The sequence below is a fragment of the Bos mutus genome, chromosome 29, assembly GCF_027580195.1.
Source record: "Bos mutus isolate GX-2022 chromosome 29, NWIPB_WYAK_1.1, whole genome shotgun sequence".
NCBI lineage: Eukaryota > Metazoa > Chordata > Mammalia > Artiodactyla > Bovidae > Bos > Bos mutus.
Window position 1 is genome coordinate 35795776 of NC_091645.1, and position 27685 is coordinate 35823460.

At 55.0% G+C, this 27685-nt stretch overlaps 1 protein-coding gene across 1 annotated transcript; it reads right to left on the bottom strand.

The window, feature by feature from the left end:
- Positions 1-1503: 1503 nt before the first annotated feature.
- On the bottom strand, positions 1504-27115 carry ADAMTS15 (ADAM metallopeptidase with thrombospondin type 1 motif 15). The gene is made up of 8 exons (XM_014478295.2): positions 25052-27115; positions 12895-13027; positions 12524-12691; positions 12043-12326; positions 8585-8762; positions 6928-7109; positions 6646-6821; positions 1504-4844 (listed from the first exon to the last, which is right to left on the bottom strand). The coding sequence occupies exons 1-8, from the start codon at positions 26006-26008 to the stop codon at positions 4103-4105; spliced, it is 2820 nt and encodes a 939-aa protein (XP_014333781.2). The 5' UTR covers positions 26009-27115; the 3' UTR covers positions 1504-4102.
- Positions 27116-27685: the final 570 nt, after the last annotated feature.

Sequence of the window (27685 nt, forward strand, 5' to 3'; positions counted from 1 at the left end):
CTGGATTAGTCAACACACCCACATGCTGAGAATGACATGCCCCAAGCCCACATGCGTGGGGATCCTCCTGGACCTTGCCCCGGGTACCCCCTCGCCTGTTTGCCTGTGTCCTTCATCATGTCCTCTATGATAAACCAGGAAACATAAGCTAACGTTTCCCTCAATTCCATGAGCCATTCCAGCTCAGAACTGAGAGGGAATCATGGGAACCCTCAGCTTTGTAGCCAAGTAAGTCAGAAGTATGGGGGCCCTGGGAACCCATTACTTGTGACTGGTTCTGTAGTGTGGGCAGTCTTGTGAGACAGAGCTCTTAACCTGTGGAAACTGATGCTAATTCCCAAAATGACTTTAACTAGAGGACACCCTGTTGGTGTCCAGAGAGCTGGAAATTGGTTGGAAAGTGGGGGGGGGGGACAAACATAAATTTGGTGTCAAAAGTGTTGCAGGTAGAGAAACAGCTTTTCCTTTACCCTCCAACCCTTGGGAACTTTTCCTCTCAGAGCTTTTACTGGCAATTGCTGCAATGGAAAACAGGAGGGACAACAAAATAACAACCCCAAAAATGTGACAACATTTTGGGTAATTTTATAAAGATCTTATAGTTGCTGACTGCCAGCTGAGACATCAACCCCAACAACCCCTTCCGGATGCTGTCCAGGCTCCCAGTAGCTTGGAGAGCCAGGCAGGCTCTTCTGCCCCCTGCTCCTTCCACCAGAAATTTCTGTCAAGTGCTGAAGCTTTGTCCAAGCCCCCTTCCTGGCCCCTCACCCTGGACCCCTCTCCAGAAGCAGCCCACCCATCTCTGAATCCCAAATTAAAACCAAATAATCACCCACCAAAGTTGACTGCTTAACTGTGCCTGGAAACCCAGACTATAAACTTGAACACACCCTGAAGAAACAGGAAATCTACCTTCCTCCTAAATCTCATGGACCCCCTCCCTCACTGGGCAGATTAGGAAATGGGGCTCCAGAGACCGTCTCGGATCTGAGATCACTGCAAGTTTCTCAACTCTTAGTTGGATGTTCTTTAAAATATGTCATGCTTCTGCCCCATATGGAAATCTAGCATCGTCCAACCAAACCGGGACTAGGAAGAAGGAAATATTCTCCAGACGGAATGAAGCGTTCTCTCTGGAAATCTGGGATCCCTCCTAAGGAAGGTAGCGTACTGGGCCCCCTAACCTCGGTCTAGCCCCAGAGGCCGCCCCTCAGGCTGCCTGCATAGCTATTCCTTCTGGTGCCCACCCCCAGCCCCCTCTCAGCAGGGTATGCCCCTCCCCATCAGCTCTCCTCCCTTGATTCCTCCCCCACGCCCCACTCCCCCAGACCCAGTGCTCCTGCTCAGCCCAGGCCGACCCCCCTTTGCACTCACTGCACCTGTCACCACCTGGATCTTTTCCAGCCTGGGCGCTCACTGCATGGGGCAGGGACCCAAGGTCTGGCCCTCAGCGGATGCTGAGAGAAGGTATGTAGAGAGAAGATGAAGGCATGGAGGCAGGACACGGGTCTTAAATACAACTTTATTGGGAGCAGGCCGTCGTCCCCGCAGCGGCCAGCTCCCACGTATACACAGTATACACAGCCCCGCCAGCACCCAGGTCCTTCCATCCTTCTACAGCACCCGGAATGCAAAAGAACCAAACACAAGAGGGGCTCTGTCAGTGACAGTGTCTAGCGCCTTTGAGAGCCAGCACCCAGGCCGAGGACATTCAGGACCTTCCTCCGGTCCTCAGCTCCCCACCCCTGCCCCAACATGGCAAGACCCGCGAGGCTGGGCTCCTCCAGTCAGTGCACGTGACGGGCAGATCCTTACTGGTGCGCGCCCCACCCAAGAGGTGGCTGCAGCCCCCAGCACGTTCCTCTTCTTCCACAGACACAAGAGATCACTGTAACTTTTTGCTCCGTCACCAGAAACCTGTGCCTTGAGGCTTCTCTCTGCTCAAAGAGAAGAATATGTTCTTGGAGAGTACGGTTGGATTAGTGATGTGGTCCCAGACAAGACATACCTCCCAACTTGTCTCACTCGTGCTTCTTTTCAAAAGGAAATTAAAAAAAAAAAAGGTAAAAGAAAAACATCACGACAGAAAAGAGCATTGAGACCCAGCTTGTGTCAGGAACAAGATTGGTTGTCCCTCCTTAAAATGATTCATCAGGCCGCTCTGCTAGGGGCCAGACGCCCCCACGGACGGCCTCTCCCTTCCCACCCACCCTTCTGCACGCCCCCGCGCCACCTCGCCTCTCCTCACCAGGCAGGCGTGCACCGAGCGGGGGGCAGTGCTATCGTCAGCCGGCGGGGGTCCACCTCTGCCCGGCAGCCCCCCAGCGTTCACTCAGGCAGGAAGGGGGTTCATCCTCTCTGCCTTCTTCAAGGGTGACAGCAGCCCAGCCTAAGACACCCGCCTGCCCTCTGCCCCCAGCAGGAGCTGGTTCAAGGGCTCAGCCAGGGTTAGACCAGGATTAGAACACGGTCCCAGGCTCACTGGCTGGCCCGCTGGTCTGCAGACTCTGACTTGCAGGGAAACCCGATAAAAGTGCTGCCTGCCTGTCACCTCACTGGGGTCCAGGACTCGCCACCTGTACTCAGAACCAGAATCTCTGGTGTCCGTGCTAGCGCAGCCGCACCCTCAAGAAATACCCTGCTCAGCCAAAGAAGCTCTAAGCCCAAAGCATCTTCCCACTCGGAGCTGCAGGAAATATCCCGGTTTCCATTCCCCTACCATATCTCTGAGACAGACAAGTCTCCAGCAGCACCAAGGGCCCCTGGGTCAACTAACTGATTGCTGCTGCCTCCTGAAACCTGTCCCCAAGGCACCTGAAGAGAGAGACCCTGTCACATTTGGGGGCCTGGGGGATGGCTGGGCTGTGGGAGGCAGGAAACAGGCACCCTAGTTCATCTCTGCATCTGGGCAGCTCAGTCTATGGAGGACGACAGCCGGGGCTGCTGGAAGCACCAGGGTCACCACTGCCCTGGGGAGGGAAGGGTGTGTACCCAGAGAGCAGACCTGAGGTAGCAAACAGTGAGCCCCGTTATCCAACTACAGAAACTGTGGCCTGTGATGCAGTGGGACAGTTCTCAGGCCAGACCACGTGCGGCTCTTCAGACGATGTCCACCTGGACATTTGGCACCTGGCCCTTCTGGGCGTGTCCCACATCCCCCCAGTGGGGTCAGCACCATGGCAATGCTGGTTTAAGATAACAGCCTCATTTATACCTGCCTCCCTGGAGGAAGAAGCCATCAGAACTGGGGCCTTCTCCTCCCTCCCTAGGGTGACATGCCCTCAAAGCTTAGCCCCCGAGACAGCAGACCCTTCCAGATCACCCTTCAAAGTCACTGCTTCAGCAACAGAACCTGTCATCCCTCGGAAGTTTCAGCATCTCTTTTGGATGGTCGGATCCCTCGTGAAGAAGACAACAATCTCCATGCTGACTGCCTGCCTCCACCTGCAAAGCCTCAGAGGACACCAGCACACAATCCCTCCCACTTGTGTGGTGGCCAGACGACGCCGGGAGGAGGGACGGCCGAGAGAGGAAGGAAGATGCAGCCAGGCCACTCCCCACCACTGCACACACCTCATTCCACATGGAGTGGCCCAGGGTCCGGTTACACCTGTCCTGGCCCTGCCCCTCAACTCTGCCCACCCCCAGCCAGTTTTCACTGTTGAGTCCACGTCAGGCAGGAAAGAAAGTGGCTGAAAGCACCAAAAAGACCTGCCTTGTTCAGAGATGGCTCAGAGCCCTGGGGGCCCCTGAGGGTGCCAAGCTGCCGGGCCATGGCTCTTCCAGCAGCCTGTGACCTCCCTGCGGGGGGCGTGGTCCCTGAAGTTCTGCTGGGAGGCGCCTGTCCATCCTCCTGTCCCTGGGAGGCTGGGCCCGTGCCTCCTGCCCAGCTCTGCACCCTTCTGAGCTTCACCGTGAGGCTGGCCCCGGAGGAGCCGGGCATGAGGTAGACTGTGCCTTCGTGACTTCGCTTCCCCGCCCAGGTCCTTGTCCCTGGATGTGGGTGACCTCATGACCTGGGCCGCGGGCCACTGCCTGTATGGGCAGCTGGCAGGGAGGCGGCAGCATGATGGGCCCGACAGTGGGCAGGAGGGTCACCGGCTCAGCACGGCCTCAGGATGCAGAAGTCCAGCTCCTGGGGCTTCCGGCGCAGGTCGCACTGGTCGCGTGCCAGCAGCCGCCCTCCGTGGCCCAAGCACTTGAGCGGACGCCTCTTAAACCCCCGGCCACAGCTCTTGGAGCAGGGCGACCAGGCGCCCAGCTCCCAAGTCGGACAGGGCTCCCCGCAGCTGCGCGTCTCCGCCGGGCGATGTGCAGCATCACAAGTGGATGCCCCGCGCTGCCCTGGGGACCCGCGACAGTCCACCGGCCGCCGCTGCAGGCCGCCCCCGCAGCTGGCCGAGCACGGCCCCCAGCTGCCTGCCACCCAGCGCGCAGGGGCCCGGGCATCCGGCTGCTCCACCTGGTTGGAGAAGCTGAGGACGCTGTTGTGGTGCACCGAGGGCGCCCGGGGCTCCTTGGGCAGGTAGAAGGAGTAGCGGACCCGCGGAGGCGTCATCTTGCCCACGGAGAGCACCTCCACCGTCAGGGGCTCCAGGATGGGTCGCGAAGCCTGCAGACTCTCCACCGCGGTCCCTGTGCCGCTGTAGCGTAGCAAGCTGCCCTTCACCACCAGGTCCCGCTCCACGGCCGACACCACGAAGTGCCCATTGAGCAGGTATTTGCCTTGGCTGTTCTTCAGGGCCAGGTAGTTGTCATCTCCGATCAGCCCCTTGTAGCCGCGCTGGCGGATGTCGATGCTGGAGGCACCCGCTGGGATGGCCACCACGAAATTGTAGCCGTGCCTGCGGTGGAAGGATGTGTGTTAGAGGGCTGCAGGCCTCTACCCCGCTGCCCTCCGCCCCCAGATCGGTTCCTCTTCCCCAAACCCCCCAGCGGCTCACGCAGGCAGCAGAGTCCATAGCCTGGCCCCATCCAGGGTCATACAAACCAAGTGGTGGTGAGGCTGCCTCACCCACAACCAGATCCTCCAGAGGCAGTGGAGAGGAAGGAGGAGGAGCAGGTTGGGGGGAGGCTGGGGCTCTGTGCGCGGAGGTATGTGTGCGTGCTCAGTTACTTCAGTCGTGTCCCGACTCTGTGCAAGTCCATGGACTGCAGCCTGCCAGGCTCCTCTGTCCATGGGATTCTCCAGGCAAGAATAATGGAGTGGGTAGCCATGCCCTCCTCCAGAGGATCTTCAACCCAGGGACTGAACCCAGGTCTCCTACGTCTCCTGCACTGACAGGCCGTTTCTTTACCACTAGCACCACCGGAGTACAGGGAGGTATGTGGCCCCAGAGTCAGGGACCCAGACCAAGCCTTGGCTGGGGTGTCAGCTCTCTGATGAGTTCAAGTGAATCAGACTCTCTGGGCTCCACAGCTCATCTACGCAATGAGCAGGTTAAAAGAGCTGATGTCTTAGGCTCCTTCTGGCTCCACTAGTCTATGAAAGGGACACCTGCCATTTAGCTAGTGAAGCAAGTCAGGGGATCTACCTTTAATTCCCCCCCCCCCCACCAGGTCTCCCCTGCAGGTCTCTGAGACTGCAATGCCATTGGCTCTCAGTGTCTGAGCACCCAGGTTGCACCCAGGGCTCGATAGAGGGCACTGTGTCTGGGGGAACAGTGGAGGCTCCTGGACAGCCATCAAGGCCTTCCCACCAGCAGCATGTGGACTCCCAAGTTCTCAGAGCCAATCATACCCCTCAGCTGAGACAGCAGGGGCTCTGCTTGCCTCCTTTTCCAGAGAGTGGATCTGGACTTTGCAAGGAGCGCAATCCCCTGAAAAAGAGGGGCTGTGCTGGACCTTGGAAAGCCAGGAGCCCAGGCTCTGCTGGGACAATTCTCCAGATGATCAGGGAGGGGGCTCCCTCACACCAGCTGCTCACTCCCCTGTCTCCCTGAAGTTTATTGCTGTTCTTGCCTTCATCCCACTCCCAAGGCCAGGGCCTCATGCTCAGGAATCAGGGAAACTGTCACATCTATCCCCAGGTAAGTTTTGTTTTTTATCAACATCAAGAACATTTAGTGAGCATTTATTATGCACCAGGTACTATGCTAAGCATGTTACTCGAATTAATTCCCTTAACCTTCACAACAGTAGGACTGGAAATACACTAGCACCGTACTCACTTTACAAGTGGGGAAATCTGAAAGCCTAGAGATTGTGTCACTGGACTAGGGTCATCAAGAAAGTGGGAAATGGGATCTGAACATACGTCAGTCTCACTCTAGGACCCGAGACGGGCCCTAATGACTTTACTGTCTCCCTAAATATCATCTCCCGCTAAGCAGGGTCCTACTCAAGACTCCATCTTTGTTGGATGAATGAATGAATGAACATCACTCTCATGGGTGAGCATGAGTAGCCTCCACAGCAAGGGTGCTGGCCAGGATCTGACATTTACCCCATCTAACCTGGGAGCTGGTGATGGACAGGGAGGCCTGGCATGCTGCAGTTCATGGGGTCACAAGGATTCGGACACAACTGAGCAACTGAACTGAACTGCACTGAACCTAAGGTTAGGGCCTGGGGGGTAACTCCTCCCCTCCCGCCCCCATCCCTCCTCTCCCTGTCCTGGACACACCCCCAGGGCCCAGAACTCACATGGGCTTGGTGAAGAGTCCTGACACCTTCTTGCAGCTCTTATTGTCTCCTCCACACACCCCACACTTGTCGAACTTCTTTTTGGAGCCCAGGTTCCCATCGCAGCCTGCCTTGATGCACTTGCCCTGGACGCAGACTGAGGTGGAGTCTGGGGTACAAGGCGTGCCATCCACCACCTGCAGGGCCCCGCAGACAGGGAGAAGAGGAACAGGGGCAGCTCAGCCCGACGCTCCCTAAGACTGTGTCCCCCTGTCCCCCGGCCTCCTGCCCGGGCTCACCCACCTTGGGAGCCAGCACGTAGAAGTAGCCGGTGCCGTTGGCTCGGCAGATGAGCTTGCACTTGTCCCGTGGGGAGACACCCGAGTACTTGGGCACCCAGGCCACGGCCAGGGTGAGCCGGTTGGTGCTGTGGTTGTAGCCGTTGAAGGCCTCGCACTGCTCCTCCCGGAAACTCTTGCCAGAGGCTGGGGAGGGAGGAAGCACTTGTAGGAAGCTAAAGGGAGGGGCAGTGGGGGAGAGGGCAAAGAATAGGACCCCGCCCCGTGTGCTTGCTCAGCCTCCCTCAGCTCTAAACAGCTCCTCTCCACCCTTGGCTGAGTGGTCCTCATCACCAAAGCCACCCCATCTCAAAGGACCAATGCAGGCTGGGACCAAAGGATGCAGGATACAGATGATAATGCATCCCCCAGACAATGTGCCCCCTTCCCCAGTGGTCCAGCCTTAAATTCCCTCTACATCAGGAATCCTAAATAGAAGCCTTCAGTGACCTATTGAGACTGTTTACAGAATGTTCTTAAATGCATAAAATACATACATAGATTACAAAGAATACCAATTATATTAACATACAACAATCAATATATTTTGAAACATATTTGTGATGCATGTGCTTCCTTGTTAACTCATTATATAACAAAATTCAATGATGAGTCTAAAAAAACAACCAGAAGGTCTTCCCTGGAGGTCCAGGGGTTAAGACTCCAGCTTCCACTGCAAGGGGCGAGGGTTATTTGCCTGATCGGGCAGCTAAAGGTCCTACATGCCGTGCCACACAGCCAAAAAATAAGATTAAGTAAAATATTTTTTAAAAGCTTCAAAAAAAACTAAGTGTAAAGTGGTGATGAGCACAAATGGCATTTTGAGGAATCTGCCACAACTGAAAATGCGTAATATATGAAAATACCTGGGATTTCTAGCAGGGGCAGGGCCACAGACCAGCATTACAGTTTATTGCCTAACTAAGAGAAATACTAAATTTTAGGTGGAAAGGTTAGCAAAAAACAAACCAAAAAAACACTAAATTCCTAACTTAAAAAACTATTAAATTTTAGATTAAAAAGTTAGTAAATATAGAGATGTCATCTTCCCCCCACCCAAGTTCAAGAGGCTTGGAGGAAGAATTCCTGCTCATATGTAAGTAAGAACCACCTCTGAGTTCTAAGCTGGGCTGTATCTATTCCAGTCTCATAAAAATAGCAAGAAACTGAGAATGTGGAAAAGATCTAATTTACTTTTATCCCAACAAATTACAGAGAGCTGATCACGGTCTATAGGAAAGTCAAACAAGGGATATGTAACAGTTTTTTTTTTTTTTCCTAAACCATTTTATTTTCATTCTGCTATTGTTATTGCAAAGGATTATTCTTAGAAAACACATAAATTAAAAGCTAACCTGTTTAAAAGGATTCCTGCCTATGAAGATGGGCTTGTCAGCGCTTAACTAAGAGGGTTCTAGTGTCCTGCCCCCCTTGGGCCACTTAGCCTTCCAGCCTCAGCCTCAGAGGATAACAGCCCTGGCAGAGGTGAGTGGGCAGAGAAATGATACCACGAGATACCTCTGCAGCTGCAGACTCTGCCCCAGGGGCGAGGACCTCAGTTGAAGTAGCTCTGTGGCCTCCAGCCCACCTCCCCAACCGTGCCACGGGCACCCCCTCCTCACCCGAGCTGGGGCAGGACTCCAGGTTGCAAGAGCGGTATTTCACCCTCACGCCCTCACAGTACTTGCCGCCGTTGGCAGGGGTGGGGTTGCTGCACTGCCTCCGGGCCAGCTGCACGCCCCCTCCACAGGTGCGCGAGCAGGGGCCATAGGGCTCCCACTTGGCCCAGGAGCCGTCCACCTGCGAGGAAGGGACTGTTACACTCCTGCAGGGTCCAGGCGCCACACGCGCACCCGGATCCTACAGGAGAGCTACCCGGGGGCAGCCTCCACCCTCCCACCCCACCAGGACAAAACCCACTCTGTTTCCGGGCCCGGGACGCACACCACACTGTAGCCTGGAGATGAGCAAATGGCCACTGCTCCGAGTTAGAAGCCAGGCCGCACGGGAGGACGGGGCTCCTGGCTGTGGAGTCGGTCAGGGACGCTCACCTGTGCCCTCACCGCATGGGTGGTCTTGAGCAAAGCAGAAAAGCTGCCTCAAGTTTCAGGTGTTTCACATGCAAAAATGGAGCCAGCACATCTGACCTCAGGCATGAGGTCAGGTGGAAGATTGAAATGATGCAACGTGTGTGATATTTCCCAGGTCAATGCTGGCCACCTCCCAGGAGCTCAAGGTTCCTCTTTACATATTGTTAGTGTCCTTACAAGAGTCTCTGGGTCTAAAGTGGCCAGTAAACCATGTCATGATAGATACCCGAATAGTCTCATCTGTGAGGTTTCTACAATTCAGACACCAAACCAGATTGGCTGTCACCTCAGTCTGAGGTTCCATTTGTGAAAGTTTTGCTACAAGCAGATGTAATGTTTGTGTTCAGAGGAGATAAAGAGAGGAGACTATTAAGCAATCCTCAAAGTCTATTTGGCTTTGGGGTGAATTATGCAGTGTTGTTTTACTTTTCAAGAGGGTGGAGAGAGGATAGAGAATTTATAGTCTTCATTATGTTTTTCTTGGGATGACAGTAAAGTTAAGTTCTCGGCATTGAAAACACATGGGGTGGGCGACAGGGGATGAGGCCCCGCTGTACAGGCTGGGGTGGAAACATGGTCACAGATCATCCAAAGCCACCAACCCATGAGGAGACTAACTGTGACTGATGTAGGTACTCAGAGCATTTCTCCCATCTGTTCTCTGTCAGAAAGTTTCTGTTTCATTGTTGCCAGCGTGTCTGTTTCATCCTGCAGAAGACCACTTTCCCTTAACCCCGCTTTCTCCTCAAATCAGAGCCCACCCCAACTCAGCCCTTCCCTTCCTCAGCGAGTCAGCTATACCTGCTCTTTCTACCTGCTGCCTCTGCTGTGCCTTGCACCACAGAAGCCCCCTGGCCATGGCAGCAGTGACCCCCTAAAGATCGAAAGAGTCCGTGCCCAGGCCTGTGGTCCCCAGTCTTCAATATTTAACTCTGCTCCTGTGGCTTCTGAGATGATGCTACATTGTTTTACCTGGCATCACTTCTTCCTGCATGCTCCTACAGGAAACACTTCTGCCACGCGCCATCCAATCACTCATTTGCCCAGTATTTGTTGAATTGTTACTACAAGCAAATCTCTGCCTTCAAAGCAAACGCATCCCAGCAGGGAAGACAAACAATAAAAAGAAGCCTGTGCACCTGCTGTCAGATGGGATTAAAGCAGGTGGGGGAGAGGGAGGTGGGGCTGGTCCTGGCAAGGTGGGCTGGCACCACTGGGGATGGGAGAGAGTCAGATGCCATTGGGGGATGGCTTGGCCCAGTGAATACATTGAATAGGGATGGGGCAGGGGAGCATCTGTGAAGGAGTGATTCCAACGCTGGACCACCAAGTCTCCACTCAGTAACAAGCTGGTGAGGATCTGAGTTGCGTAAGGGGCGATGGAAAGCTGGTCAGATCAATGGATGGACTGTACATAAAATAGACTTGAAGAATTGCTGGAGTTCAGAAACTAGAGGCAGTTAAACTGGGGAAAATGGGGCCTCAGTGGACAGAGTGGGATTCCTGAACTGAGGTCACTGGGGTGATTAATAAGCTTTGTGCTTTGATCTTGACTGCTGAGGGCAATAACTCCCTGAAGGGCCAAGGTAAAGAAGCGACAGTCTGCTCAGAAATGAGGTTGAGGACAGAGTGGATTTGGCTGCTGAGGGACTGACAGGTCCAGAGTGCCTCTCACATCACGTTTCCTATATCCAACGTCCTCTTAACCTATTTCTTTACCCTCCAGATTCTTCTTCCCAAGAGAAGGAGGTGGCCATGACTGGCCTGTCCTCAAGAGCTCCTGGCCTCTGTGCAGCAGACTAGGGGTCCAGGCAGTCTCTGGCTGGTTCCAAACCACCCTCTCAAAGATGTCCCCAGTGGAGCACTGATCCCCACAAGCCTCCAGCTCAGCCCACCTCCCAGACTCTGCCCCATCTCTGCCCGTTGAGACCCCACTTATCCCTCACGACTCTCTTCCAGTCTGCCTTCCTCATCAGTGCTTTTTCAGGCCCCTCCAATCATCAGTGGGTTCTCATCCTTGTTCTCCACGACATGTGTCCTGCTCTGTCTCAACGCACAGCATACACTCCCCCACCCCATGGATGACAGTTACATTTCTGATTTCCCCACTAGACTGTGTGCTTTCTGACATGGCCCATGTTTTCTTTGCTTTTCTGACCACCCAGAACCCTGAACACAGTGGGTTGTTGCCTAATGAATGAAGTTTTAATTAAATGTATATTCCAAAAACAGAAGATTTTACAGAATTCTGTACCACACCCATCTCAAAGAAATTGATTTAAGTATTTGATGAATGCTTTTTTATCATGTTGCCTCTGAGTACATAAAAACCCCACGGCAAGCTCTCCTGTGGACAGGGCCGAGGCAGAAGATGGATGGACAGTCCCCACCAGGATCCAGGGAGAGGGTGGACCTCCTACCTGGAAAAGTGCCAATCCTTTTGCTATCCCAACCCAAGATGGGAAGAATATAAAACTCTTACTATATTCAGAGAATATCTGGGTTTTGAATTTGTTCTGGTTTGGTTGGTATTCCTATTTATCAGGAAAAAAATAACTTTCATTCATTTATGTTTCAACTTCAAAAAACAACAAATCACAACAGAAACTGAAGCTAAGTTCAGGATGTAACAGATGAGCCTGGTGCACCTCAGGCTCCCTGGCCATGAACTACCCAAAGAAGGTAGAAATGAAGAGCAGGTCACGAGCCAGTCGGAGCTTCAGGGGCTGGAGGCTGGGTCCTGAGCCCCTCCCAAGGAGATGGGGTGCAGCTCAGGACTGGGAGGTGGGAGGCTTGCCAGCTTCCCTGACTGGCCACATCATTTTTCTCCAGTCTCATAATCAAGAAGGGGACAGGACCACCGCCAGTCGTGGAGACACCCACAGCACTGACACAGCTACAGCCACGCTGCAATCTGCACCGGGCTGGCCCCCTGGGGAGGCTCCTGAGCACCCCCGCACCCGCCCCTCCGCGCCACCGCCCCCACTCACCCGGTACTTGTTGGGGTTGTGTCTCTCCACGCAGGCCCCCTTGAGGCAGAAGCGGCCCTCGCCGCAGCCCGTGCCGTCTGCCCAGGGGAAGTGGCGCGTCTGGCACACCATCTGGCCCCTGGCCTTGCCCGTGCACCACAGCTTGGTGCAGGACTGCATGTAGGGGCAGGGCTTGGAGCCCACACCAAAGGCCAGCTCACACTGCTGGCTCAGCGGGTAGCTGGCGCCCGGCAGGTCCTCGGGCAGGGAGACGGGCTTGCTGGGCTGGTCCAGGAGGCAGTCTCCTGCGGGAGCCGAGGATGTTCATCAGGGACGGGCCCAGAGAGGTGGCCATGGCCAGCGCGGGGTCTCGAAGGCAGGGAGAGGACGAAGCCAGGGACACGGAACGGGCCCCACCAGAGCCCAGCTCCTCGAGTCGCGAGTGAGATGGGTAACAGAAGACAGATGGGCCGGGCGGCCCGCCTCCCCAGGCCCCGCTCACCGTGCCCACTGTCCAGGAAGTCGGTGACGATGGCCGCGCTGCAGGCCGACCAGGGGTTGGCACGGTCAATTTGGATGAGCGTTGGGGACATCATATGATTGCCCCGGAGCTTCCCGAACACCTCCTCGCACACCTTCACGTTGTCGTGGGGCATGTTGAACACGTGGCCTGCAGGGGAGACGAGGGGCCTCAGAGGGGGGCCGTGGCATGGGGGACCCATGGGGCAGGCCCACCCAGAAGAGGGAGCCACTGCTACAGGGCCTTGAGGGAAAAAAGACAAATGTCCACCCCTGCTCAGAGCAGCCAGCTCACACCCAGAGGGAGCAGAAGGGAGCCCTGCCCTCGACCCCCACCCCGAGAGCCCTGCATACCCAGCTCGTGGGCAGTGGTGAAGGCCGAGGGCAGCCCATCGTCCTCGATCACCGAGCAGCTCCTCTTGGGGTCACACATGGTGCCCACGTCGGCCATGCCCAGGGTGTCACAGGTGGTGGCTCCACACAGGTCCTGCCCGGGAGGGGAGAAGCAGAGGCCGGCAGGAGTTAGAGATGTAATGTGGGGACCCGTTGAGAAGGAAGGACACTCAACCCACTTCCAGACCACGGGGACCCATCACCTCCCAGCCAGGCCCTTTGGCCAGGGGGTTACGGGCTGCTATTTCTGGAATGAGCCCAGGCCTCGGGAGGAGGCCTCGGGAGGAAAGCTTGCTGGCTTGCAAGCTGAGAAGATGCTGCCCAAATCCTACCCAGGAAAGCCCCAGGGAGGAAATCAGGAGGCCATAATTACATGAGAAGGACCACTGCTTCCTAGAGAGACCGCCTTCCAGCCCAGGAAGTGGGGACTCCCCAGCTGGGTGAGGTTCTGGTCGTGGCTAACTGGGTGGGAGGGGGTAGAAAGCCAGCGCTCTCCCAGCAGAGTCGGCTCTGGGAGCCTGGGTCCTCAATGGGGGATGGCCTTCAGACAACCATGAATTAAGCTCAGACTCTCAGCCAGCGGGTCACTGGCCAAGGGCCCGCCCTGCCCGAGGCCCAGCTGCTACGGCTGGGAGGGGCAGAGCGAGGCAGATGCAGGCCCAGATCCAAACCCCACTCCACTGGCCACAGAGCTCTGGGGACCACAGGCTTGACAGCTGCTACGAAGACTATACATAACAGGGAACAGGACCTGAGCAGAAAGGGCCGTCCCTCTTTTTGTCCTGAAACAAGCTGCTGTGGGCCAGGGCCTCCAGCAGCCCTCGGGGAGCGCGTCCCACAGGGCTTGGGAGCACCATGGGCCAGCAACACGCCAGGGACCTTGGCGCCCTGAGCAGGACGAGAACGGGACCCCTGTGCACATTCTGCTCCTCCTGAAGTCACTTTGAACAGGTGACACTGATGCTGTCTGCATCCTACCCCTGCCTGTGGAAGGCCATTGGGCTGTTTACAAGAAGTATACGGGCAGCATCTCACGTGCCCCAGCACAGGCTGAGGAAGCAGAGGTGTTATCACACACATCTGTTGAGGGTGGAGCCTGCGACTCGTGATCACATCTCATCATGGGGGTGACCTTGGGTCTGCAGCTGACACGCAGAGTCCTGGGAATCCCCCAACCCAGCCTGGAGTAGGGCTTTCAGCACCACCCGCCCCACAGACGCCCCCTTTAGACTACCCTGAAGCTCGAAGATGCTCAAGCCCCAGCCAGGATCTGGGGTCTGGACACTCAGGCTCTCTCGGCCTCGTCACTGCTGTTCACCCTGTGCCTCTGGAGCCCCCCCCTGGGGAGAAAGCACTGCTGGTGTTTCCCTGTGGAGCCCAGCGGCTCACACAGCACACATACACAGCTGTGCTCAGCTGTATGTTTCTAGGGGTGTGTGCGCATGTGTGAGCATGCACACACATGCCGACGTGGGGAAAATGTAGGCAGCCGGGAGGCATAAGTGGGGCCAGGGGGCATGGGAGGAAATGCGGTCATAGTACAGAAAATCAGCAAAATTTAATCTCAAGCACTCACAGGTTTACCACCTGAGCAGTCAGGCTTGGCTTCCCACGGTCAGGTGACAGTCACAGCTCCTCACAAGTTCACAGGGCTTCTGGCCAGAGAACCCCCAGGGGATCAGACCAAACTGGAGGACACCCGAGTCACCGGTGGGTGAAATGCCGTCTCACCCTTGCTCACGGCACCTCTGCCCCTTCTTCAAGCCCCCCAGGCACACCTCAAATTCCATCTCTTTCAAGTACCCTTTCCTCATCTAAGGCTCAGAAAGCTCTCCTTTCCGCCCCACCCCCGGCCCCTGAGTTCTGAAACCCAGAAAACACCTGCTGTCAGGACACGGCAGGAAGTAGGGAAGAAGCAGCTCATCAGTGGTTCAAGAACCGTGGCCACTGAGGAGCAGGCTGGGTGGACAGAGTGACCTGGGGACAGAGGATGGAAGGGAGGCAGGAAGGCTCCTGCAGGGGCAGAGTGAGGGGGATAGGGGAGCACAGGACCCCACAGAGGTGGTCACCCCTGGAAGTTCCAGCCTGGCAATCACAGCCTGCAGGGACAGCCTCTGCCAGACAAGCGTGTCACACTGTCCCCAGGCCGCCATGGGTGCCCTGTACTGGCCTTGAGTGGGAGAGGGCAGGACCAAGAAGCCTAGAGGCTGGCCCTAGCCCATCACAACACAGACATGTCACACCGTCCCCAGGTCACCATGGGCACCCAGCACTGGCCTCATGTGGGAGAGGGCAAGACCAAGAAGCCTAGAGGCTGGCCCTGACCCATCACGACACAGACGTGTCCCTTCAGGCAAGTCAGCCTATTCCCTGGGCCTTGTTCCCCTCCTGGAAGGGCCAGCTCCCACTGAGAACCAAGACAGTCCAAGTGCCGTGAGCCTCTGCCCCTTGGCAGCTCAGGGGAAGGAAACCTAAGGCCGATCTTGTCTGCCGACACACCCTGTGCAACTGATAAAAGCAACTCACAGAAGCGTGAAGTTACCCACAAGGAGGCTCAGAGGACCAGCCCCTGCCTTGCTCAGCCGAAGAGGCTGAATGGAGCGAGAGCTCAGGCCAGGGTCCGGCGGCTGCTGTAAAACCCACCTCTGCAGCCCAGAGGCCCTGGAAGCCGAGAGCTTTCTCCTTGCCCTCTCTTCTCTCTTGTCCTCCTTTCTCTCGGGAAGGCAGGTTTTCTCTGCAGCAGATGTGCCACTGAAGGCCCCTCCTGGCCAGGAGCAACCTGTTCTTGCCATTAAGAAACCCCAGTTTCTCTGGATCAAACGAGAGGAACAAGGCAAGAGCCGGCAACCTTCCTGAGGGTCAGGGTGCAGGCAAGAGCAGCCATGCCTCAAGAGCCAGCCTGTCGCTGGAGGAAGACCAACTGCTGGGTGTCTGGGGCTCTGCCTGGCCCTCAGCCCCATGTCAGGGGAACTCTCACTGGGCCTCCTGCTTTCAACTCCCACAGGTGACTGTGTAGAGCCTGCCGTGCCTCCCTTGTGGCACTGAGTCTCCACCCTTCTGGAGGGATCTCACACGTACTCCAGCTGCCTTAACCGCTTTACACAAGGTGCTTGTTTCCAGAACCAGAGCCGCTTCTGGGTCCTTCCATCTACCGGGTGCAGGCACCGCCCAGTCCAGCTGCCACCTGCTTCACTATTTCTGGGGACTTGCTGATTCTTCTTGTAGCCACAGCCACTTTTCCAAAGGACCCAAGAATCCTCTTGGCCAAGAACCTAATCCTCCTGGATCATTCTTTTCTCTTTTTATAACAATAATTTAGGATTGGAGCCATAATTGGGAAACAAATAAGGATAGCAACCTCACTCAGTTAGGTAAAGAATCCACCTGTCATGCGGGAGACTGTCTACAATGCAAGAGACCCAGGTTTGATCCCTAGGTTGGGAAGATCACCTAGAAAAACAAATGACTACCCACTGCAGTATTCTTGCCTGGGAAGTCCCATGGACAGAGGAGCTCGGCAGGCTGAGTCCATGGGGTTGCAAAGAGTTGGACGTGACTTAGTGGCTGAGCCACTACCACCACTGCCACCCCACAGGGTTCACCATGTTTATCAAGACTGTGAGCTACACACACACCACCCCTCCCAACCAGCTGTCCTCCTACAGTCCTCCTTCCACCTCGTTTCACTTTTCCCACCATCTACTGAGGTGCTTGATGTTTCCCAGGAGTATGAAGAAAGGGGACGACAGAGGATGAGATGGTTGGATGGCATCACCGACTCAATGGACATGGGTTTGGGTGGACTCTGGGAGTTGGTGATAGACAGGGAGGCCTGGCGTGCTGCGGTTCATGGGGTCACAAAGAGTCGGACACGACTGAGCAACTGAACTGAAACTGAAATGCATAGCTCAGGAACTCTACTCAGTGACCGGTGGTGACTTACATGAGAAGGAAACCCAAAGGTAACAGGGCACATGTATACCTGCGGCTGATTCATTTTGCTGTACAGCAGAAACTAACACAACTTTCTAAAGCAACTATCCTTCAGTAAAAGTTAATTTAAAACATCAAGCACAGTAAATTTTTTTATGTGGCAGAAGACACATGTTCTGATGGAGACAGCTTTCCTGCTCACATTGAATTTCTGGGCATGAGAGGCCATGCTCATGGTCACAAGTCACATCACAGCTTTCAAGAATTCTACTCACAGTTCTTCATAGTCTCTCTCTCATTCTACAGGTGAGGAAACTGGGGCTCTGAGGGCTATGATGACTCCCCGCCAGCCAGGCCACTTTGAAGTAAAGAATGGAGTCAGAATCCATTGGACACCCAGGGCAGCATGGCCTTTAGTCTGAAGAGTATCACATGAGCGAGGGCTCAGTTCACCACTGGTGAGACCACCTGCACTGGTATTAACATGGCCCCTGAAGTCGGTTGCCCACCTGAATCTCTCTCATGCGTCACTGGAGTTCCTCGTCAAACTCAAAATCCACTTCTGTTTGCAATCCCCAAGGACAAGAGGGCCTTGCTTTGCTAGAAGGAAAAGAATCTATCAGCTCAGGGTCTGGGCAGCGTGACTCAGGAAGCCTAGTGAGAAGAGGTTGGCATGTCCTAACAGTGTGTATCTGCAGGTTCTGTTCCCCCAGGTCTACTGCATGGCAGATGGATTATTTACCACCTGAGCCACCAGGGAAGCCTAATTCTGTTCCACCAGAATACAAATCCCTCGAGATGCACAGAACGGTGTCACAGCAAGAGATGGAGGGAATCAGACAGGAATGCCCTCAGCGAGGAAGCAGAGGAACCCAAAGTTTGCAGGGGACCAGACTCTCTCCAGAAACCGTCACTTCAAGGAGCAACATGTCCAATGGTCACTGGCATTCACGTGGCAGATGCTGTTCCAAGTGCCTCACCTGCTTGTTGTCAGACTCCTCACTGCACCTTTGTGAAGTAGGTGCCACAACCAGGCCCCGTCTACAGATGAGCCCCGGGAGACCATGCGCAACCAGCCCAGGGTCAGCAGTGAGCTCGAGGCGAGACGGGGAAGGAGGGGCCGAGTGAGGGCTGAACCCAAGCCGTGAAGCCATGGAGCCTGATCCTCCCCAGGCCTGTGTGCTTCCTCCGGGGCATGAGCACTCCAAGAACGAAGGGGCTGGGGAGGGGCTCAAGAGGACAAGGTCGTCCACTCTGGGCCCCTGACCCCAGAGCTCAGGCTGGTCACCAGTAGGGAGAGGCCGGGAGAGACACAGGCAGAGGGGAAGGCAGGCTCAGGAGCCAAGAGTGCTCTGGGAGAGGGGTCTGTGCCTGGCTCCCGACCCCATACTGACACGCCGAGCACGTCCCTGTGGTGCACCAGGGCAAAGCCAGACCAAGGAGCCTCGATGCGACGCCAAAGAACCTAAGGCTCCCTCTCCCAACTCTGCAGGCAACAACCTCAAGCAATGGAGGAACGATCCCCTGGAAGGAAGGTGAAACCACCTGAGCACTCAGGGTTCTGTGGTCCTCCCACCCCAAGAATGACAGCAACGTGCAAGGCCCCATCAGAGGGGCTACACAGACGCAGGGAGGCCCTGCCTGAAGGCATTTTACACATCACCGGGACTGGCCACTTCAGAGTCCAGAGTCTCCACACATAGAGGAAGCGTCAGGGCATACCTGCAGGGGGATGGGGCAGAAGGCTTCGCAGCAGAGCCATCTTAAACCTAAGCTCCAGCCAGGGGCCCACCCGCAATAACTGGACAACGGCAAACACACAGTCAGACTAAGGCAGTGATGGTAACAGGGCACCGATTCTGGAATGCCCAGTAACTCATCCCCTCAGCAGCCCTGCACAGCATCATTATCCGTGTTTTATGGATGAGGATAGAGAACGTCAAACAGCTGATACATTCAGTGTCATGACTAAATATGCAAGCACCAAGATCCCAAGTCAGCTCCGCCTGCCTCCATGCCTGTGTTCTTTCCATCATTCCACGCGACCCAGGCAAGTGTCACAGCAAACAGCTATGAGACGTTCAGAGGCAGGGGAGGGGCAGGACCCACAGGGGACAGACCTCGCTGGCTCTCCTGACTCGCCAGTGTCTAAAAATGCAAAGAATAGTTTCCAGTGCACATTCCTCCCTCCAAACTTCCTCCCCACCCTGGCCCATCACTCTTGGCTTCCTTACGTGCTGTAAGTAAGAAACGGGGCAGAAGAACCATTTCCCTACAGACAGGGAGAACCGTCTCCCCTCCGTGCTGTCTGCCTCCTCCCTCCCAGAAGGAGTGCAGTTGAATTTCCATTTAGTGATCAAGATTTACAAACTGTTAAATACCAAATCTACAGCTCGCTCGCTCTCTCTCACTCTCTCTCTCTCTGCTAACATCTTCCTCCAAGGCTGACTTCAAAAAAGATCCTAACAAAAGACAAAAATTCTAATTCCAAAAGCTACACGCTCCCCAGTGCTCATAGCAGCACTATTTACAACAGCCAAGACATGAATGCAACCTAAAATTCCACTGTCAGATGACTGGACAAAGAAGATACAGTCTCTATATACAATGGAATATTACTCAGCTATAAAAAAAGAATGAAATAATGCCAGTTGCAGCAACATGGATGAATCTAGAGACTGCCATACTGAGAGAAGTAAGCCAAACAGAGAAAGACAAATATCATATGATATCACTTACATGTGGAATCTAAAATATGATACAAATAAACTTATTTACAAAACAGAAATAGAGCAAGAGACATAGAAAAAAACTTACGGTAACCAAAGGGGGACAGGGTTAAGAAAGGGATAAATTAGAAGTTTGGTATTAACATATATACGTTAAGATATATAAAATAGGTAATTTTACACTAAGGTTTTACTGTATAGCATAGGGAACGATACTCAATATTTTGTAATAATCTATAAGGGAAAAGAGGAGAAGGCAATGGCACCCCACTCCAGTACTCTTGCTGGAAAATCCCATGGATGGAGGAGCCTCGTGGGCTGCAATCCATGGGGTCGCTAAGAGTCGAACACGACTGAGCGACTTCATTTTCACTTTTCACTTTCATGCATTGGAGAAGGAAATGGCAACCCACCCAGTGTTCTTGCCTGGAGAATCCCAGGGGTGGGGGAGCCTGGTGGGCTGCCGTCTATGGGGTCGCACAGAGTCAGACATGAGTGAAGCGACTTAGCAGCAGCAGCAGCATAAGGGAAAAGAATCTGAAAAAGTATACACACACACACACACACACATATATGTATGGCTTCCCTGGTGGCTTGGCAATAAAGAATCCACTTGCCAATTCAGGAGCCACAAGTTCTTCCTGGGTCAGGAAGATCCATCCTCTGGAGAAGGAAATGGCAGCCCACTCCAGTGTTCTTGTCTGAGAAATGCCATGGACAGAGGAGCCTGGCAGGCTACAGTCAGTCCATGAGGTCGCAAAAGAGTTGGACTTGACTTAGCAACTAAACAATGACAATAACAATATACGTACATATATAACTGATTCACTTTGCTGTACAGCTGAAACTAACACAAGGTAAATCAAAAACAAAGACAAACAAGCAAAAAAAGATCTTGACAAAATTGTGATTCTTTTTATTATATTGATAGATATATATAAAAGACATTTATCATTTTACTATTAGCATTTTTTGTCTGAACGCTAAATTTTACTGTCATGTTGCATCTAGTTCATTACGGAAAGAACTGGCCTCTATCCAAATGAGACTCCGGAATGCTGATCGATCCTATGCGGTGCAGGATACGGATTTGTTGTTCAGTCGCTAAGTCATGTCTGACATTCCCCAGGGAATGCAGCCCGCCAGGCTCCCCTGTCCTTCCCTAACTCCCGGAGTTTGCTCAAACTGATGTCCATTGAGTCAGTGATGCTATATATACAAATCTATGCTGTACACATACACATGGTATACATACACATCCCCACAAAACCCAAGGCCAGAATGGGAAGACAAGTGCCAAGCTTGAGATGTGAAAGGAAGAAAGGTAAGAGCAGGAGTGAGGAGAAGAAGAGGACGACAGAGACCCTGCCTCGAAGACCCTACAAGAGGAAGAAGAGAGCTTGGAGGAAATCGGGGAAGGGAGGGGCTAAGGGAGCAGCATGCGCGGTACTCAGCACACTCAGGAAAAACAGGTACATGAAGAAGTAAGCGGGCAAACCCCACAAACTACACACCCTAAAACCTGTCAGTCCCATGGAGGAGACATCACAGGGAGCAAACCAGAGTAGGGACTGGAGGAGCGGGCCTCCCACAAGAAAGAAGCAAGCTTCCTGTCCCATCAACACTACCTGCTTCCTTCTCGCCAGTCCTTCCATCCAGCATCTGTTTGTCCCTTATCCTCGGCTTCTGCACACCAGTGTTAAAGAGAATGATTTGGCCTCCAGCAAAGAGGGATCTTGGTCTTCACCAAGGCAGTCACACCACATTGCATTGGTTGTTTCCTTGTTGGAGGTCCCTGACACACGGTGAATTCCTAGGGGCCAGAGGCCACATCTTACGAGTATCTGTATCTCCACGCCCGGGAAAGCACTGCAAGTAACAGATGCTCAGCATGCGTTAAGAGAATGTATGGATAAATGAATGGAAGTCACCCAACTACAGAGCTACCCAAACTGCAGAGGCATCCAACCTAAAGAAGAGAGAAGACCCAGGAAAGTGTGGTCCCACTGGGCCTCTGCCCAGCAGAGCGGAAGCCATAGAAACTTCTCCTCATAGAAATAAAAGTCCACGCAGAACAACTGGCTCTCATTCTCCACAGATCCTGGTTCCAATTCCGTGTGACCTCACCCGGCTGTTATGAGCTGGAAGCTGATCGCTTTCCACAATCCAACATGCACTCTTCCTCCAGGAACTTAGACTCATTCTGAATCTTTAAGGAAACTCCTCAAATTGTCAAAATCCTTGCTGTGTGATCCATGGTTCCTCCTTTGTGGACAGTAAAGGATCGTCCCTGGGTCTCGTCTTCCCAGTGTTTTAATTTCAACACCTCACATCCCCTCCTCTGCCTGCCAAGAGGACAGCAGGCTCCCACAGCCTGGCCCAGGCTCGTTGCCACTGCCACAGCACTGAGGGATTGGAAGGGAGCTCCACGTCCGCCCATCCAGCCCTTCTCCTGCTCTTTGCCGGGCACCCCAGAGCACCTGGAGCTCCCCAGAGCTGCTTGCCCCTTGTCATCACAGGAGGAAATATGACCCGGCCAAGCCCGACCTCTTCCTAACTGCTTCCATCCCATGAAAAACACAATTGTGTGATCAGAGACAATCACACCATTTTTCCAATATCTCCAGGAGACCCAAGAAATAGGTAACTCTAAATGTACCTGTCAGTTCAAGGTCCTTTAGAGACAAAGGTAATTTACAAAATAAGTACATTTCTAAAAACGTTTAATCCAAACAAATTATATATGGCTTACCAGACGGCATTAGTGATAATGAACCTGCCTGCCAGTGCAAGAAATTTAAGAGACACAGCTTTGACCCTGGATCGGGAAGATCTCCTGGAGGAGGGCATGGCAATCCACTCTAGTATTTTTGCCTGGAGAATCCCATAGACAGAGGAGCCTGGCGGGCTACAGTCCATGGGGTCGCAAAGAGTCAGACATGACTAAAGCAACTTAGCATGCATATATAATTCTTTTCAAATTTTAGTTTGAAAAAGCATTAATTACACCAATATTCTGATAAATATAAGCAGAGAAGCTCACACATCTGATTTAAAGGATTACTCCTGACCCTTACAAAGGTAAAGAATCTCCCTGCAATGCAGGAGACCTGTGTTCAATCCCTGCATTGGGAAGAACCCCTGGAGAAGGAAATGGCAACCCATTACAGTATTCTTGCCTGGAGAATCCCAGGGACAGAGGAACCTGGTGAGCTGCAGTCCATGGGGTTGCAAAGAGTCAGACACGACTGAGCAACTAACACAATAACTTACAAAGTAAGACAAAAGTCCCTCTTGTGTTGGCGCAGAGAGGTGGCTCCAGACTCCTGGAGCCCACGCCGGCCTCTGTCTAGAAAGCGCAGCTGTACGCTGGCGTTCTCATCTCATACTGTTTCTTCCCCCGGGAGCTCAGGAATGAGCCATTCCTAAGACTCTGAGAACTCGGCAGGCCCCGGAGTCTGTGCTGATGAGGAGGTGGGGGAGAGACGTTTGCTATAAAGCACATATCTGCTTGACGGGCCTGCCAACACAGCCTCCCTCCCCACTCTCTGGCTTTGCCCTCGCGACGCCTGAGCAAAAGACAGCTTCTAAGGGATCACACCGCACACACCCCTGCTTCTGACCCAAGTGGCCACACATCTTGTGCCTAATATGCATGGCCAACAAGGCCCCCTGGGAGTGGGGAATCTAGCCCACACCAGCAACAGACAGAAGCTATCACACTGTTTGATTGCTGCTGCTTCACAAGGCCGATCCTTCCAACAGCATGACCTATACTCCTGCAGGAGTCCTGTTCCGAAAGTGAGCCACCCCACGAGGCGGCAGAGACACAGGTCTGTTACATTAGACTAGTGAGCAACCTTCACAGGGCATCCCGGGTAGCAGGTAGGCCAACAGCTGCTTTGCCCATTAAGAGATCTGTTCACAGCCTCTGCTCTCTCCCCAGCCATCTGACTGCCAAGCTGTGTGCAGAGGTCGAGGCCCCCTTCCTTGCAGCTTCCCTGTAACTCAGGCAGAACTTGGAGGAGTGGGGCAGTGACAGCTCCACAGACCTCAGTTGGAAGAATGAGCACAAGGAAACAGACTCAGGCCAAAGACCTCCCTAGAGGAACCAGGTGGTGGGAGGAGAAGGCTGGGAAAGGAGGAAGTTCAGCCCCAGGAAGGGCCCAGCTGTGCCAGCTGGGTCAGTGTGGAAGGCTCCTGCCCCAGCCCTGTGCGCACCAGTCCACCTGCATACAGCAGAGACTCAGGACCCCACAGGTACCCGAGGGCTCCGTGCCATCCCCAGAAGGCTGTGGTTATGACATGAACAAAGCGAGAGCCTGGCACTGATTCAAGCCCCAGCTCCCAGAGTCAGAGGAAGCAGGTCACAGGGACGCCCTCTTCTCTCTCAGTCTCTCACACCTGAGAAATTTCAAGACTCCGACAACACAGCACCCAATCTATGAATCTAAAATGTCAATAGATCCATAGCACCAAAGGCTTCTCTGATCTGCTATTCTGACCTTTCTAATCCCAAGACTCAGTGTCTTTCCAGCCCTGCAGCTGGGATCTGCGCTCTGTCACTGAGCTGACTCTTTCCGCGCGGCCGGGGGCGGGAGCTGGAGCCCTCACAGGACATGTCAGTGAGCCTGCTCCGGCGGAGCTACCTCAGGGCGCCCAGGTCCCCCATCCCCTGACCTGCCAACAGGGATACGGGACAATTCAGCTCAGCTCCGAGCAAAGCTCCACTCAGAGCTCCAGGCTCTGAACTCTCTGACTACTCCACCTGCTCTGAATGGGCCAGAAGCCCCCTCAGAGAAGAGCCAGACCCCGCGCTGCCCGGGGGAGGGAGAAGCAGCAAGGAAGAAGGGAATGCTCCCTGTACTTGAGTCTGTCCTTTCCCTGCAACCCACGAAAAAATCCAAACGAGCCCTCCACCCTAATCCAGACTTCCCAGGCCCAAGACGGATAGAGGACTGCAACGTGCTGCCTTCGAGAAGAACAGCAGGCGCTCAGCTCCCAGGTCCCCGAGCTGAAGAAGGAAGCCTAGGAAGGAGGGTCCGGAAGGACTCGGACGCCCCCTTGAAGAAGGGCTGGACTCTCCAACACCATCCTCGGGGCGCCCCCTATCGGCCGTGCAGACCAACCGCGGCTCCGGGGCGGCAACTTCCTGGGTCCCGGCCCCTCGGCGTCATTGGCCGCGCCGGGCCAACACCTTCCGAAGGAGCGGGCGTTCCTCCCACCGCCCACGTGCGTCCGCATGCACTCGAGTCAGAGCTCCGCCGTGCCTAGCGGCAGTCTTTCCCCTGAAGAGCCCAAGTGGCAGTCGGAAGAGATCAACGAAATTCAAACTCGGGGGTGAGTCGGTAACTGCGCGGCACAAAGGACATTTGGAGAGTTAAGGGCGGAGACTCCCGCCCCCCCCCAAAAAAATGGGGGCCACCTGGGTCCAAAGAGATGACGGGTCGACTCACCTGCCGAGTGAAGAGGATGGCCGTGTCCCAGTACTCCGGGTGCTTGTCACTCACTTTGTTCAGTTTCTTCTGCCACGCGCAGAAGTTGCGCAGCGTCAAGGCCGCATTGCCCGTGACCTTGGGCCCCGTGTCGCGGTCTCCGAGAAGCAGCACCTTGACCACGACGATGTTGATGGGGTTGAGGATGCTGGGGTGGCGGTAGAGCCGCGCCGCCGTGGCCAGCAGCGTCAGCAGATAGTGCTCCAGGTCCGCGCCGTGGAACTTGACCATCGACTCGTCCGCCACCACCAGCGTCTCCACGTATCGCGGGATAGACACGAAGCGCTTGGCGCGCCCGGACCTGCGTCGGCTGCGAGCCTCCCCTAAGCCGATCCGCCGAGGAATATAAGGGTCCAGGGCCCGCAGGATGGCGGGGTTCCAGCCTGAGCCCACCCCGCAGCGAGACGTGGAATCTCCGGGAGGCCCCCCGGGGGCGCCCCGGCGCTGGAGGAGGTGTGCGCCCTGGCTGTTGCGCTGCGTCGCCGGCGCGCTGGTGTTGGGCAGCGGGCTAATGACATACTCGGCGCCCCGGTAGCCGAAGGCTCCGCGTAGCCCCCCGCACAAGCTCAGGGCGGCGAACGAGTCTGGCTCGGCATTCACGTCCCCAGAATAGAAGCAACGTCTCAAGTCCGGAGAGCTGCGGATGAGTCCCTGGAGGGGGACGCCCAGGTGCTCAGTGGCGAAGGCGGGTGCCAAGAACTGAGCATCTGGCGTCAGGTGTAGGTAAAAGTCCTCCTGAAACGCTGTGATCTGAAAAATGAGTCCCTGATCCCCGGAGTCCTCGGGACCCTGCCAATAGTAGTGGCGGCCGTTGATGTCCGGGTCTAGTCGGATGGGGACCACCACCTCCCGCTCTGGCTCTGAGCCGCCAGCGGGTGCCCCGGCGAGAACCAGCATTAAGATGCCCAGCAGAAGCATGGCGCCGGGCAGCGCACAGCCGCGCTCTCGGAAGGGCCCGGCCCGGCTCCCCGACCGCCGGCACGGTCTCCTTGCAGCCCGCACACCGGAACCACCGACGCCCCGGGCCGCCCGCAGCTCCCAGAAAGGAGAACCCCAGGGAGGGAGACTCCTCCCAGAGCTGTGAGCGTGCACCGAGCAGCTCGCGCCTCCTACCTGTGCCTTTCCAAGCAGAGCGCGCCCTGGGAGCTTAAGTACAATCGCTGTCAAGTGCAAGGACGAAGATTTGCAGCGGAGAGCTAGAGGGAGGTGCCGGCCGCTTCTCCGAACCCCAGCGGTTCGCAGCGCAGCAAACCAGGCGCTGGGCGAGCCTATTAAAGGCCCCCTCCTCTTTGGACTGCCCAGTCAGCGCTCTCCCTCCCTCCTCTCCCAGCCTCCCAAAGCTTGCAGCCTCCTGGGGCCACCGAAGAACTCGATCCCGCCTCCCGAGCGCAGAGCCACTTGGCGGGGAGGGAGTGGCGTTGCGCTGAAGCAGGAGGCGTGGGCTGGCCAGAGCAACCCGCGGCGGAGTCTGCATCTGCGTCCGGCCCCAGTGCCCAGAGCATCAGTCCGGACCTGCGGCTGGCTGCGCCCTGGGTCTTAGCCTTTATCTCAAGGCAGTTGGGGTCAGGAATGCAATATGAAGACTGGAGGCTAACCCCCTCTCCCAGACCCACCTCAGCCCTCCCGTTGCAATTTCCTCATCACTGCTGGTGCTGCTGCTAAGTCGCTTCAGTCGTGTCCGACTCTGTGCGACCCCATAGACAGCAGCCCACCAGGCTCCTCCGTCCCTGGGATTCTCCAGGCAAGAACACTGGAGTGGGTTGCCATTTCCTCCTCCAATGCATGAAAGTGAAAAGTGAAAGTGAAATCACTCAGTTGTATCCGACTCTTAGGGACCCCATGGACTGCGGCCTACCAGGCTCCTCCGTCCATGGGATTTTCCAGGCAAGAGTACTGGAGTTGGGTGCCATTGCCTACTCCCTTCCTCATCACAGTGTCCCCTAAAAAATCCAGAACAAAGAATTGCCCCTGTACATGTGCTACTGCTGCCAGAAGGGCACATTCTGGGGCCCATGGAGAGCTTGTTTGGAACCTATGGCTGCCCAGGCCCACCATCTGCCACGAGGGCAGACGGTGGGCAGAATGGGCTGGTACCGATGGTTAGTTTTCAAGAACTTTGCTATTACACAGTCATCACTAACATTTTGGTTATGTGAACTTATAAATCATGTGTAATAACAAGCCCCACCACATCCTAATGGTTTGAGCACAATTATCTGTGCTCTGGAGCCTGGGAGATCAACAGTCCTTCAGGACAGACCCCAGCCCACTGGGGCGGGGACGTGCAGGGAGGAGAGCAGATGGTGAGGGTAGGAGGGCAGGACTGAGTGGTGCCCATCCCACATCCCACATGATGCAGGGGCATCATGACAGAAGTTCAGACCAGGTCCTGTGGGAGTGTTCACGCCACTCAAGGAGGTAAATGCTCAGGACTGGAGAGGGGTTGGGTGATAGAGAGCCATATTTAGCACTGACCAGCACACCAGTGCCCAGGGATGTGGAGAAAAGGGTGGTCTTCCTGCCAAAGAGGGGCTGAGGCACTGGTGGACAGTGGAAAAAACATCAAGAAAAGGTACTTTCTGGGACTTCACCGGT